The 15,171-nt window shown below is 44.9% G+C and overlaps 2 protein-coding genes across 2 annotated transcripts; both read right to left on the reverse strand.

The window, feature by feature from the left end:
* Positions 1-1,517: 1,517 nt before the first annotated feature.
* Positions 1,518-3,914, reverse strand: LOC311146344 (medium-chain specific acyl-CoA dehydrogenase, mitochondrial-like; the record flags this gene model as incomplete). Its single annotated transcript, XM_084182827.1, has 3 exons — positions 3,741-3,914; positions 2,731-2,982; positions 1,518-1,616 (listed from the first exon to the last, which is right to left on the reverse strand). The coding sequence occupies exons 1-3, from the start codon at positions 3,846-3,848 to the stop codon at positions 1,518-1,520; spliced, it is 459 nt and encodes a 152-aa protein (XP_084038953.1). The 5' UTR covers positions 3,849-3,914.
* Positions 3,915-10,848: 6,934 nt separating this feature from the next.
* LOC311146454 (small ribosomal subunit protein eS8) lies at positions 10,849-14,333 on the reverse strand. Its single transcript, XM_084182963.1, has 6 exons — positions 14,284-14,333; positions 13,281-13,387; positions 12,807-12,906; positions 12,292-12,467; positions 11,675-11,804; positions 10,849-11,001 (listed from the first exon to the last, which is right to left on the reverse strand). Exons 1-6 carry the CDS (start codon positions 14,285-14,287, stop codon positions 10,892-10,894), a joined length of 627 nt encoding a protein of 208 aa, XP_084039089.1. The 5' UTR covers positions 14,288-14,333; the 3' UTR covers positions 10,849-10,891.
* Between the last annotated feature and the right edge of the window lie 838 nt (positions 14,334-15,171).

Below are 15,171 nucleotides of genomic sequence, written 5' to 3' on the forward strand. Positions count from 1 at the left end.
TATTTGCTATTTTTATTTTTTACTTTTTCTTAAAACTGCATTGTTGGTTAAGGGCTTGTAAGTAAGCATTTCACTGTAATGTCTATACCTGTTGTATTCGGCGCATGTGACAAATACAATTTGATTTGACTATATAAAAGAGTGTGTCATTTCAGATTCACACAAATACTTTGGACTTACTTGAGGTGCGCTTGATTTAGCTTGTCCTGTTACAATGGAACCGACCGAAACGTCCCGTAAGCGCTTAACACCTCCAGTATTACACATCCTGTATTTGACTGAGGTCTGACTGGCTGTTTCCTATTTACTATATATAGTGTCCAGGGTCAAGGGCAGTGCACTAAATAGTAAATAGGGTGCCAGTTCAGAAACACCAACTGTATCCTGAATTGTATTAAATTGATCGTTTCTATTCACATTAATATAAAAGAGGTTAGAACACTGCAGGGAAGACGACAGGTGTTCATTCAGAGAGGACGGGACTGGACAGGTGTTCATTCAGAGAGGACGGGACGGGACAGGTGTTCATTCAGAGAGGACGGGACGGGACAGGTGTTCATTCAGAGAGGACGGGACGGGACAGGTGTTCATTCAGAGAGGACGGGACTGGACAGGTGTTCATTCAGAGAGGACGGGACTGGACAGGTGTTCATTCAGAGAGGACGGGACGGGACAGGTGTTCATTCAGAGAGGACGGGACGGGACAGGTGTTCATTCAGAGAGGACGGGACGGGACAGGTGTTCATTCAGAGAGGACGGGACTGGACAGGTGTTCATTCAGAGAGGACGGGACTGGACAGGTGTTCATTCAGAGAGGACGGGACTGGACAGGTGTTCATTCAGAGAGGACGGGACTGGACAGGTGTTCATTCAGAGAGGACGGGACTGGACAGGTGTTCATTCAGAGAGGACGGGACTGGACAGGTGTTCATTCAGAGAGGACGGGACTGGACAGGTGTTCATTCAGAGAGGACGGGACTGGACAGGTGTTCATTCAGAGAGGACGGGACTGGACAGGTGTTCATTCAGAGAGGACGGGACGGGACAGGTGTTCATTCAGAGAGGACGGGACGGGACAGGTGTTCATTCAGAGAGGACGGGACGGGACAGGTGTTCATTCAGAGAGGACGGGACTGGACAGGTGTTCATTCAGAGAGGACGGGACTGGACAGGTGTTCATTCAGAGAGGACGGGACTGGACAGGTGTTCATTCAGAGAGGACGGGACTGGACAGGTGTTCATTCAGAGAGGACGGGACTGGACAGGTGTTCATTCAGAGAGGACGGGACTGGACAGGTGTTCATTCAGAGAGGACGGGACTGGACAGGTGTTCATTCAGAGAGGACGGGACTGGACAGGTGTTCATTCAGAGAGGACGGGACTGGACAGGTGTTCATTCAGAGAGGACGGGACTGGACAGGTGTTCATTCAGAGAGGACGGGACTGGACAGGTGTTCATTCAGAGAGGACGGGACTGGACAGGTGTTCATTCAGAGAGGACGGGACTGGACAGGTGTTCATTCAGAGAGGACGGGACTGGACAGGTGTGGCGAGGACAGACAGGTGGACAGGTGTTGGGAGCTCATTTCTTGAACCTGCTGAACCACCTGACCTGACTAGGGAAGTGTTCAGTGAGGCACAACGTGGCTAAACATTCTGCAACAGAAAGCAAAAAATGATTGCATAGGTTCAAGTTGTCAACTTATGCAATCACCTCCTTGCCCTCTGAACACAACCCAGGACTACACCCTAGAACTACATTTACTGGTTGGATAACACAACCCAGGACTACACCCTAGAACTACAGTTACTGGTTGGATAACACAACCCAGGACTACACCCTAGAACTACAGTTACTGGTTGGATAACACAACCCAGGACTACACCCTAGAACTACAGTTACTGGTTGGATAACACAACCCAGGACTACATCCTAGAACTACAGTTACTGGTTGGATAACACAACCCGGGACTACACCCTAGAACTACAGTTACTGGTTGGATAACACAACCCAGGACTACATCCTAGAACTACAGTTACTGGTTGGATAACACAACCCAGGACTACACCCTAGAACTACAGTTACTGGTTGGATAACACAACCCAGGACTACACCCTAGAACTACAGTTACTGGTTGGATAACACAACCAGGACTACATCCTAGAACTACAGTTACTGGTTGGATAACACAACCCGGGACTACATCCTAGAACTACAGTTACTGGTTGGATAACACAACCCAGGACTACACCATAGAACTACAGTTACTGGTTGGATAACACAACCCAGGACTACACCCTAGAACTACAGTTACTGGTTGGATAACACAACCCGGGACTACACCCTAGAACTACAGTTACTGGTTGGATAACACAACCCAGGACTACATCCTAGAACTACAGTTACTGGTTGGATAACACAACCCGGGACTACATCCTAGAACTACAGTTACTGGTTGGATAACACAACCCAGGACTACACCCTAGAACTACAGTTACTGGTTGGATAACACAACCCGGGACTACACCCTAGAACTACAGTTACTGGTTGGATAACACAACCCAGGACTACACCCTAGAACTACAGTTACTGGTTGGATAAAGTAGTCCATAAAACACCCAATCATGGTGCAGACTACTACTTATTGGTCGTTCAGCTTTATTACAGGTTCTACGAAACAGTTTAGGAGGACAATGTATAACACAACAGCAGTAGTCCACGTTCCAACCTGGTAGATCTTGGCGTCCCTCATCAGTTTCTCTACGGGGTATTCTGAGTTGAAGCCGTTTCCGCCAAACACCTGCACGGCGTCGCTGGCCACCTGGTTGGCGATGTCCCCGGCGAAGGCCTTAGCGATGGAGGCGTAGTACGTGTTCCTCTTCTTCCCGTTGTCAACCTCCCACGCTGACCTGTGCCAGCCCATCCTGGCCAGCTCCACCTTCATGGCCATCTCAGCCAACAGGAACGACACCGCCTGGTGCTGTGGGGGGGAGAAAGGTCAAACCTCAGAGTATAGTGGTGTGTTCAGTACAACAGAAGTGTTCAACGGGTGCTGCACAAGTTTTGCGATTTTCTTTAAAATGATCACACCCATATTGATCAGGCCACACCCACCAGACTAAGATTAAGCCTGGTCCTGGACTATGATCACACCCATATTGATCAGGCCACACCCACCAGACTAAGATTAAGCCTGGTCCTGGACTATGATCACACCCATATTGATCAGGCCACACCCACCAGACTAAGATTAAGCCTGGTCCTGGACTATGATCACACCCATATTGATCAGGCCACACCCACCAGACTAAGATTAAGCCTGGTCCTGGACTATGATCACACCCATATTGATCAGGCCACACCCACCAGACTAAGATTAAGCCTGGTCCTGGACTATGATCACACCCATATTGATCAGGCCACACCCACCAGACTAAGATTAAGCCTGGTCCTGGACTATGATCACACCCATATTGATCAGGCCACACCCACCAGATTAAGATTAAGCCTGGTCCTGGACTATGATCACACCCATATTGATCAGGCCACACCCACCAGACTAAGATTAAGCCTGGTCCTGGACTACAAAACCCTTTAAAGTTGTGACAAGCTCTTGCTGAGGCTGAATTGATGAATCTCTTACCTCAGAAAGGCAACATTCTAATGTCCAATACTAACATCGCTTCATGTATTCATACGTGGTGTGGAACTGTGGATATTAAAACAAAAGTGGTTAACCTCAGCGATAAGTTTTCCGAAGGTCCTCCTCTCCAGAGCGTAGCCAGTGGCTTCGTCCAGAGCTCTCTGAGCCAGACCAGTAGTGCCTGCATCTACTTGGACACACATCAGTAAGACATATTTGTAAAAAAAATTATAAAAGTCGTATTAGCACTTTACTGTTGCTAATATGACTTCCTGTGTGGGTCCCACAGGAAGTGCCACTGCCAGAAAACTAGCAAATTGCTAGAGTAGAGTAACTAATTGATTCACAGTGTCCCTAACAGATGCTTATCATTACTTTGAGATCATTAAGATGCCATGATAAACATCTGCCAGGGAATGTGTTTGGAGCTGCAAGTGTAAACAAAAAACTGTTTGTCACATACAGTGGGGAAAAAACATATTTAGTCAGCCACCAATTGTGCAAGTTCTCCTACTTAAAAATATGAGAGAGGCCTGTAATTTTCATCATAGGTACACGTCAACTATGACAGACAAATTGAGAAAAAAAATCCAGAAAATCACATTGTAGGATTTTTAATGAATTTATTTGCAAATTATGGTGGAAAATAAGTATTTGGTCACCTACAAACAAGCAAGATTTCTGGCTTTCACAGACCTGTAACTTCTTCTTTAAGAGGCTCCTCTGTCCTCCACTCGTTACCTGTATTAATGGCACCTGTTTGAACTTGTTATCAGTATAAAAGACACCTGTCCACAACCTCAAACAGTCACACTCCAAACTCCACTATGGCCAAGACCAAAGAGCTGTCAAAGGACACCAGAAATAAAATTGTAGACCTGCACCAGGCTGGGAAGACTGAATCTGCAATAGGTAAGCAGCTTGGTTTGAAGAAATCAACTGTGGGAGCAATTATTAGGAAATGGAAGACATACAAGACCACTGATAATCTCCCTCGATCTGGGGCTCCACGCAAGATCTCACCCCGTGGGGTCAAAATGATCACAAGAATGGTGAGCAAAAATCCCAGAACCACACAGGGGGACCTAGTGAATGACCTGCAGAGAGCTGGGACCAAAGTAACAAAGCCTACCATCAGTAACACACTACGCCGCCAGGGACTCAAATCCTGCAGTGCCAGACGTGTCCCCCTGCTTAAGCCAGTACATGTCCAGGCCCGTCTGAAGTTTGCTAGAGTGCATTTGGATGATCCAGAAGAGGATTGGGAGAATGTCATATGGTCAGATGAAACCAAAATATAACTTTTTGGTAAAAACTCAACTCGTCGTGTTTGGAGGACAAAGAATGCTGAGTTGCATCCAAAGAACACCATACCTACTGTGAAGCATGGGGGTGGAAACATCATGCTTTGGGGCTGTTTTTCTGCAAAGGGACCAGGACGACTGATCCGTGTAAAGGAAAGAATGAATGGGGCCATGTATCGTGAGATTTTGAGTGAAAACCTCCTTCCATCAGCAAGGGCATTGAAGATGAAACGTGGCTGGGTCTTTCAGCATGACAATGATCCCAAACACACCGCCCGGGCAACAAAGGAGTGGCTTCGTAAGAAGCATTTCAAGGTCCTGGAGTGGCCTAGCCAGTCTCCAGATCTCAACCCCATAGAAAATCTTTGGAGGGAGTTGAAAGTCTGTGTTGCCCAGCGACAGCCCCAAAACATCACTGCTCTAGAGGAGATCTGCATGGAGGAATGGGCCAAAATACCAGCAACAGTGTGTGAAAACCTTGTGAAGACTTACAGAAAACGTTTGACCTGTGTCATTGCCAACAAAGGGTATATAACAAAGTATTGAGAAACTTTTGTTATTGACCAAATACTTATTTTCCACCATAATTTGCAAATAAATTCATTAAAAGTCCTACAATGTGATTTTCTGGATTTATCTATAGTCAACAAACAGTTACAATCTTTTCTTTCTGTTAACAGTATTTTTAGCACCAATCAATCTGGTTTTAGATCTAAACACAGTACCACATCGGCCACTATGCTTGTTGTAAATGATATTGCAAATGCCTTAGATGATAGAAAGCACTGTGCTGCGTTGTTTGTAGATTTGTCAAAAGCTTTTGACACTGTAGACCATGCTATCCTTTTGAGTAAACTGTCATCTATAGGACTGGGCACTGATGCCTGTCGATGGTTTTAGGACTATTTTAAAGATAGAACTCAGGCCGTCATGGTCGACGGGGTCAAGTCTGACCCCTTACAGTTACTTAAAGGGGTCCCTCAGGGTTCAATAATTGGCCCACTATTGTTCTCACTTTATATAAACAACATTGGTGATGATATCAGATATTGTAAATTCCATTTATATGCAGATGACCCAGTGATGTACTCTATTGCTCCAACAGCGGACCAAGCTTTAATGCAGTTGGATACTACAGGGGTCTCTTTTACAGCTTAAACTTGTTTTAAACGCTAAGAAAACAAATGTCATGTTTCTTTTCTAGGTCTAAACTCTCAATTAGAAACACTTTTTTTCCCACTTTTTTTTTTTTCTTCCCCAAATACTTCTGTTATGTAAAGCAAACGCGCTCTAGCCAACAGCTCCCAGATACAGTGGGGGGGAGGCTACCTACAGTATGAGATTATTATGGATAAGGGCAATTTATTATTTGTCAAACGGCAGCCAAGCATCAATCATCATGTCACCAGAATGAGACCCTCGATATTTATTGGAAAGGAGCACGAAGCTCATCACCCAGCGAAGTTATTATTTCCTCTGTAGCCTAATAAACTGCACGCTTTCCCAAGTCGCAGTGGGAAGAGGACCACACGCCATCGCGTGACTCCAACTTTACTTCGATATGGTTATCATATCAGTATTTGCACATTGAGTTTCCACCGGGCCTTCTCTCGCATAATTAATTTTTAGCGAAACAAAAAGATCCCACCATGTTGAATGAACAAATTGTTTGTCTGTCTGAATTTTATAAAATTGTACCGGCAATAGTTTCCATCAGCCCGGCCGTGACTTTCTTCATGCATCAGGTTGGATGGAAACCTGGTTAGTGAGAGGCGGTATAATAAGACCATCTCCATTTTGAAGTAGTACATTTTCGTGTTCCATTACTTCTGCACACTGCCACCCAAAACACATAGATCCAATGGTTGTAAAGATGGGGAGAGGGTCTGTCCAAAATAAAGAGATGCTCTGCTTTTTTTGACACAACAATCAAAAAAGCAAGACCTGCAGGCTCTAGTTTAGTCTTGATTATTGTCCAGTCGTGAGGTCGAGTGCTGCAAGGAAAGACCTAGTTAAGCTGCAGCTTGTCCAGAACAGAGCGGCACGTCTTGCTCTTCATTGTTATCAGAGGGCTGATATAAATACTATGCAATAATAAAATCTCAAATTGTGTCCATAGTCAACTTACACTCAGCTCTGATACACACACTTACCCCACCAGACATGCCACCAGGGGTCTTTTCACAGTCCCCAAATCCAGAACAAATTCAAGAAAGCATACAGTATTATAGAGAGCCATTATTGCATGAAACTCTGTTCCATCTCATATTGCTCAAATGAACAGCAAACCTGGTTTTAAAAAACAGATAAAGCAACACCTCGCGGCACAACGCCTCTCCCCTATTTGACCTAGATAGTTTGAGTGTATTGATATGTAGGCTATGTGTGCCTTTAAAAATGTTTTATGTAGTTCTGTCCTTGAGCTGTTCTTGTCTATTAATGTTCTGTATTATGTCATGTTTCATGTTTTGTGTGGACCTCAGGAAGAGTAGCTGCTGCTTTCGCAACAGCTAATGGAGATCCTAATAAAATACAAAAAAATTATGTGTTGTTTGAACAGGTATAAAGCAAAGGTTGGCGATTTACTGACCCATTTTATGGATTGTTTGCTCAGGAGTATACTCAGAGGAAGAAGTGACGCGGGAGGGTTTACTCCACCCAAAATATGTCCATGAAAAATAAGCCCACGAAGTGAGGAATTTTTTTATGGAGGTCAACGAGTGTTGAATTTAGTCAACCCAAAAATGCTATTGCTAATTTGGTACGTGACGCTTATTCGATCAAACATAAGTTTCTTAATGGTTAGGTTGTTAAGAATGCACTGACGGTAGGCCTCCTGTAGCTCAGTTGGTAGAGCATGGTGCTTGCAACGCCAGGGTGATGGGTTCGATACCCACTGGGGGCCAGTATGAAAAAATGTATGCACTCACTAACTGTAAGTGGCTCTGGATAAGAGCGTCTGCTAAATGACGTAAATGTAAATAGACACGTTGCACTTCGGTAATGCAAACATCTTTATCAGTTGTGCCTGTTTTCATAGAGGTCTCATGGACAGTGGATGTATTCATGGTTGCCAAGGGAAGCCAGGCTTCCCCAAATATTTGACCGATAAAATAATTTATCTTTCGTCTCTTGTGTTTTCATAACTTTCCGTAAATTCACAAGTTGCTGAATCTCACCGGAGAAATCATCCAAGCGAGGGAAACAGCGCCCCTCTGTCTCAGTATGTGTATCTGATGCTGTCTGGACCTAAAGAGCATGACATGTTGCCACCGTAGCATTTGATTGATGCCAGCGTGAATTTGGCCTTTTCCTCACAAATAAAAGAATGAGCCAATCAGCGTTGAGCGGAACTCAACTGTGCGTTGTCCTGGTGCAACCATAAATTTATATATTGTGCCTCTGTCCTGAGACGATTGACGGTCAATATGTAGCCTAGTAGGCTCACGTTAACTAGCTAGCTAACTGCACTAGCTGGTGCATTGTTGTCCACGGGAGGAACTGTAGGCTAGTATCAAGCATTGTAGTTAGGCAACCTATGACAACAAAAACTAAAAGTGTACTGTATGACAGAGCCATAGATCGTTTTGCCAACTAGTCTACAAGTAGGGTGTCAACTTTTGTTTTACCTGTACACACAGAAATCAGCCCCATGGACAGACATGATTTTTTTAGCAACATTGATTGGACTTAATTGTTTTTGGTATCATTAAGTTTGTTTTCAGTGTATTAAACGATGTTTACATGAAGTTGAAATGGTGCAGGAATAGTGCAGGCAGCGCTCCTGTCTTTGTGCTGACTTGTGGTAACTCCATGGTTCTAAATTAGTAGATTAGTAAACTGTTGAAAACATTAACTTGCTTGACCATGCTGCAGGTGATAGAACTGTTGGTTACATGCAATATTTGCTTTGTGGACTTCACCAGATGTTGCTCTCCGGTTTTGTGATGAAACAAACGTACGTGTAGTTGAATTTATTCCGCCACTGTGTGACTCGTCTTTGTCATAGCCTTCTTGTAGATTTACATTTTAGTCATTTAGCAGACGCTCTTATCCAGAGCGACTTACAGTTAGTGAATACATATATATATTTTTTCATACTGGCCCCCCCGTGGGAATCGAACCCACAACCCTGGCGTTGCAAACGCCATGCTCTACCAACTGAGCTACATCCCTGCCGGCCATTCCCTCCCCTACCCTGGACGACGCTGGGCCATTCCCTCCCCTACCCTGGACGACGCTGGGCCATTCCCTCCCCTACCCTGGACGACGCTGGGCCATTCCCTCCCCTACCCTGGACGACGCTGGGCCATTCCCTCCCCTACCCTGGACGACGCTGGGCCAATTGTGCGCCGCCCATGAGGAGTATGAATCAATGGGTTATAGAGCAAACAACGCAATTATCACAACATAGGTTGTAATATGGCTTTTTCACTGGCTTGGCTTCCTCAGTGATTTTACCCACGCACTGCTACTGCTCATTAATACAACCAGTTTTAACATAAACATTGAGGGCTTCCACTATTTTAATGTGGTCAACTGGGTGGGGATTCCTATGAGTTGGGCGTAATCAGACAATTAAGAAAATGTACTACTTTAAAAATGGAGATACTCAACGGAGCTGCCGATGCAGTCACAACGGTAAGTCCTCCATCCATCTATATTGACTGTTCACAATCTGCCCTCATTAGCTAGATGCCGGACAACCCACATGGAATCATGCGATCCCGACTTCACCCACAGGAAGACCCACCCAGGTGATTACTTCAACGTAAGTTCTAAACGATCCAGGCTCTGTCGTATCCGGCCGCGACCGGGAGACCCATGGGGCGGCGCACAATTGGCCCAGCGTCGTCCAGGGTAGGGAATGGCTGGCAGGGATGTAGCTCCGTTGGTAGAGCATGGCATTTGCAACGCCAGGGTTGTGGGTTCGATTCCCACGGGGGGCCAGTATGAAAAAATAAAATAATGTATGCACTCACTAACTGTAAGTCGCTCTGGATATGAGCGTCTGCTAAATGACTAAAATGTAAATAGTGTTTTCATGCTACAACAGGCTTTAGGGCGCTAGAGTACACCATCTATGGTATGACATCACTGAGAAATATCCTTTAGAACAGTGGGAGCCATGTCGGCCGAGCAGCTATATTCTGACTAGACCCATAAGGAACGAGATGCCATGTTAGGAAAAGGCTGGACAGGCTCTGTTTCTGCAAGACCCCATGTGAACTAATAGTTATAAAAATTATACAGTGCATAACAATTTCTAAAACCCCATGCAGTCAACTTTCACTTGGAATTTAGACTGAACGGTATGTTCAAGTACACGCAAGAGGTGACTAGAAGCCTCATTACCAATCCGTTTCATTATCAACTTTACCCAAAAATCAAATCACACAGATCAGTTCAAGATCTCACTTTATTCAGCAGATTTCAATGAACCTTTCATATTTGTTCTCTGCCATCGAAAGGGAGGGGCCAGTGTTGTGGCCAGCCCTTCTGCCTGTGGCGGAGGTTAATCTGGCACTGGAATGAGACAGGAGAGCCAGGGAGATGGCAAACCTGGCACTAGACAGTGCTGCGGCAGCAAAAAGACCAACTAAACAAAACCCTATTGGAAGATTACACTCGTCAACCCCCATTTAACCACTAAGGAAGGCCCTTATTGCAACCATCTCAAAACTCACAAACAGCCCATTCACAGATTTGAATGTGCTTCAGCCAACTCAGTTGAATAACTGTCAAGTTTGGTGAAGCACATTCAGAATTGAACCAGACTACTAAAACCAACCGTGTCCAGGAATCAAAACTGAATCAGTTTAGTTAAATTAAAAACGTACTCTACAGTAGTCAACCACCCAAGACCATAACTCTAAAAGAAAAGACCTTGACAGCGATGTGGGATGTTTGTTTTTATTGATGTGGTATCAAACTGCTGTACACTATTTGCCCTTCTTGGCCTTGATTTTCCTCAGGTAGAACTCCAACTCCTTACCCTCCAACACGTAGCCGTCGACCCGGCCGCACTGGCCCGGCTTGGAGGCAATGCAGGCTGCAGGGAGAGAGAGAGAGAGGAGAGCCTTAATGAAAGTGGAGAAAGGAGGGAGAGAGAGCGGCGGAAAAGCCAAGACATGGATATTACCAAGTCAAAAGACAAGCGCACCAACTAGCAAGTAACAGAAGTCCCCATCAGAAAATTGGTAAGGTGTATCGTCGCTGAGGATTCAGTAGGATCTCATCATGAACCTTGTAAAGCAGTGTTCCAGACCCAGACCCTTGTAAAGCAGATCCAGGGTGGGAAAGTCGTACCATTAAATTTAGTCAATTAGGTGTTAGTACTAGGGAGGAACCTAAGCCTGCACATCCTGTGTGGCCCCCCCCAAGTTTAATTCCGAGACCTACAGGGCGAGCAGGCTTTTGTTCCAGCCCTACACCATCACACCCGATTCAGCCAGTTCTGAAAACCACGATTAGAGCCACTCACGTATGTTAGTGGTGGTCTGGAACCAAAGCCTGCACACTCAGTACCAGGATATGGATCGAAGAACACTGCTATAATTAGGACCTGGGCCTGTATCCACAAAGCTCAGAGTAGGTGTGCCTTTTAATAAGATATCCGATTTGGACAGACCCTAGAACCTCCTACTCAGACGCTTTGTAGATCCAGGACGTCCAGGACTGTTTCCCGGGCCGGCAGCGCTAACCAGTAGAGGCTGTGGACTCACCGAGGAGTTTCCCCTGCATGAACTGTTCCTCAAGGAGAGAGCTGATTTTGCAGTTCTTCTTGCGCTCGTCAAACTTCTTCTGGATCTTCTTCGACCTCTTCTTGTTAATCACTTCCTCCTCCTCAGGAGTCTTAACACAGGAAAGACACAGATTGCCGTTAGGCGATTAAATGGGCACAATGCTGCAATATATATCCTGTGATTGACTAGTGCAGCTGCCCCTGGTAAGAGCACTAGTAATTTAGCTGCAATTTCAGAACATCCCATTCAACAGTACATTTAGTGTCACTCAGTTAACTTGCCTTGTAATAAAAATCACAAATATCGATCAGTCATTCAGTAGCAGAACTGGACAAAAGGTATCTTCATAGAAGACCAGAGATCCTAATCAACATTATGGACAAACGTGAATTTTCACATCTCTGGACAATAGTGCACTAGGTAAGACAAAGGTTACCATTTGGGACACAACAGCCGTAGCCGGTCAGCCTTACGGCAAAAGGTTTAAGAAACAGGGCTCCATTTGGGAGCCAATCTGTTGACTGGTACAGAGCAGAAAAAGCGCTTGTAGCAGTGTACGGAAATAGAGGCACCATTTGGGACAGTCTTGTACGCACCAGCTTGGCTCCTTTCTTGCGCCCCAGAGGAGTGGCGAAGTGGGCCTCGTACCACTGCCTGTAGGGCAGGCTGTCCACGAGGACGATGCAGTTCTTCACCAAGGTCTTGGTTCTCACCAACTCGTTGTTTGAGGCGTTGTACACCACATCAATTATCCTGGTTTTACGAGTGCAGCCTGAAGAATAAAGTGTGTCAATACCACCAAAATGCTGTGAAATTACTGGAGTTTTGAAACATTTTGCTTCAACGGCAGCCTGGAGAATGAACACAAGGACCATTAGATTTCAGGTAGCATTAAAACGCTAAAGACGGGGTGAAATTGAGTTCAATCACAAAAAAATGTTTGGTTTTAATGAGTGAATCTAGCTTTAGTCTTTCTCAGAGTCACGAATATCGTCACAAGCATTCAGTAGCAGAACTGGACATGGATATCTTCATGGAAAGACTTCACCATTCCCCACAGCTGGATGAGCTGATGACCATAAAGAACACGACAGAGCGAGGAGAGACTTACACTCAGAGCCCCAGGAGAAGTTGCCCACGTCAACCCTCAGAGCGCGGTACTTCTTGTTGCCACCGCGGGTCCTAACCGTGTGAATACGACGGGGTCCAATCTAGGACATGGGGAAAGACGGGCAACATTTGTTTTAAGTAGAAACCAAAAATACATAAGAGTAAATTAATTGCATTACATGCATAGGGATACCAAGTGGCTACACGTGTCCCATTGTTCGGCATCGGTGTGTCAGTGTAACTATGACAGTCCGGGTCATTGGTAGGTCCTTAAAAATTGAACCAAAACGGCCAAAACAGACCTACCTATGGTCAATGTCTAATCATCCACACCGCATGAAATCCACACTCCCATTGAACTAGCTACTACTCCCCATTCCCCTACCGACATCACCACAGGCAACAAGTCTAGATTGAGTTACTATAGCTTAGTCGACCCCGTAGCATCACTACAGGTGGTCGGTGTAGTCGTTACCTTGGTGTTGGCTGGAGGACGACCCAGCTCATACTTCCTCTTCTTGTGATAGGGCTTTCGTTTGCCGCCGGTCTTGCGGCGTTTATGCCAGTTGTCCCTAGAGATACCTGGGTCACAGAAGCAAGACACTGGTGAGGAAGGCGCAAACTCCGCCGAATTAACCCAACCAAGCAGTTACTTTCACGTGCTTTTGAGTGTCAGTTCTCCAAGGTGGTTATCCGCACAGTAATCTCGGAAACCTAGTTGTCATCATATTCACTCAAGCACACAGATTCTCCGAATAGAGGTTCCCCTTACGTGCAACTTACCAGTAGGCCTATGGTCTCAAGTATCCCTAGGGGTCCTAGTGACGCTGGTTGGGAACCACTACAACTACACATGGCTCGCCTGCGCTAGCGTGGTTGTGAGTAGCCATTAGCATAGTGTCAGCGAGATAAGAGTAGCCAGCTGACATACTACCTAGTCTAGTTAGACACTGAACACAGTCTAGTAGATAAACTTCCTAACCATGCAGATTTAGCCGCGATGCATTAGTTGAAACGTAATCAATTCAGTGAGCGAAAACGTGGAAGACGTCCGAAGGCCTAGCGCTAGCTAATCATTGCAACATCACTAACTAGATAGTTAACGAGGAATTGCCAGCAATATTTCAACCAAACAATTAAACACAGAAAGGTATATTAACGCTAATGGGATAAAATAGACTTAGAAACATCAGACATTACAAGAGACTGAGTGAAATTCGAGAATTATTTGCAAATTACGCTCAATTGCAAGTCAAAGGTAGACTAGCCCATGAGAGCCGCCATCTTGTTACATGTCAGACATTGTTTTACAATAATTCCGTTTTAAAAAGTATCAATTGGCTTATTCGTACAATTTAACAACATAACCGTTTATATTAAGATACACTTTAACATGCCAAACCATCATAGATATAGTCCTGATGTAAACAACTGATGGACAAGGATTCTTGCAGCGACCCGAAGATGAAAACACGTACCCATTCTCAGGCGCCGGCTAGAAAGAGAACACGCAAGCGCTCATGGGGAAGTTTCAAGGTGTCAGATATCGCGAGATTATCAGAGCAGCTCTTCTTCGGATATCTCCAAATGCAGTTTAGCAACCTGTAAATTGGACTACCGCCATCTATGTGTGACCAGACTGTGCACCACCCAGGATAAACTTGAAAGCCTCAAAATGATTACTGATGCGATTCAACGGACAGGTGTCTGAAATGGGATTATTTTCGCCAGAACTGTATCTCCCATAAATAGTGAATCGGCCCTATATGCCTCATTCGCTGCGTTTACACAGGCAGCCCAATTCTCATATTTTTTTCCACTAATTGGTCTATTTTTGCGCCCACATGTACATATTACCTCAACTACCTCAACTAGCCGGTGCCCCCGCACATTGACTATGCAACGGTACCCCCCTGTATATATAGCCTCCCTACTGTCACTTTATTCTATTGTATATATAGCCTCCCTACTGTCACTTTATTTTTACTTCTGCTCTTTTTTTCTCAACACTTTTTTGTTGTTGTTTTATTCTTACTTTTTTACTTAAAATAAATGCACTGTTGGTTAAGGGCTGTAAGTAAGCATTTCACTGTAATGTCTGCACCTGTTGTATTCGGCGCATGTGACCAATAAAATTTGATTTGATTTGATTTGATTTGACGAATCACATCAGATCATTTTACATCTGTTGTTTTTACCCAGAGGTGGTTGGTCATAAGACCAATTAGCGAAAAAAATATCAGAATTGGGCTGTCTGTCTAAACACAGCCACTGTGTGAAAAGGTTAGGCTATTAGACTAGCTATTCTAAGAAATAGTTTTTATAACACTAGTCTGCCCTCTTCAGATTCAAGAAAACATAACATC

Source organism: Coregonus lavaretus (assembly GCF_964263955.1).
Source record: "Coregonus lavaretus genome assembly, chromosome: 19".
Classification (NCBI taxonomy): Eukaryota; Metazoa; Chordata; class Actinopteri; order Salmoniformes; family Salmonidae; genus Coregonus; species Coregonus lavaretus.

What these genes read in the sequence shown, in the direction of transcription:
- LOC311146454 (XM_084182963.1), bottom strand. An exon ending in CTTCTCCTGGGGCTCTGAGT is followed by an intron (nt 12,468 to 12,806) that starts GTAAGTCTCTCC and finishes TTTATTCTTCAG; the next exon opens with GCTGCACTCGTAAAACCAGG. An exon ending in GCAAGAAAGGAGCCAAGCTG is followed by an intron (nt 11,805 to 12,291) that starts GTGCGTACAAGA and finishes TCCTGTGTTAAG; the next exon opens with ACTCCTGAGGAGGAGGAAGT.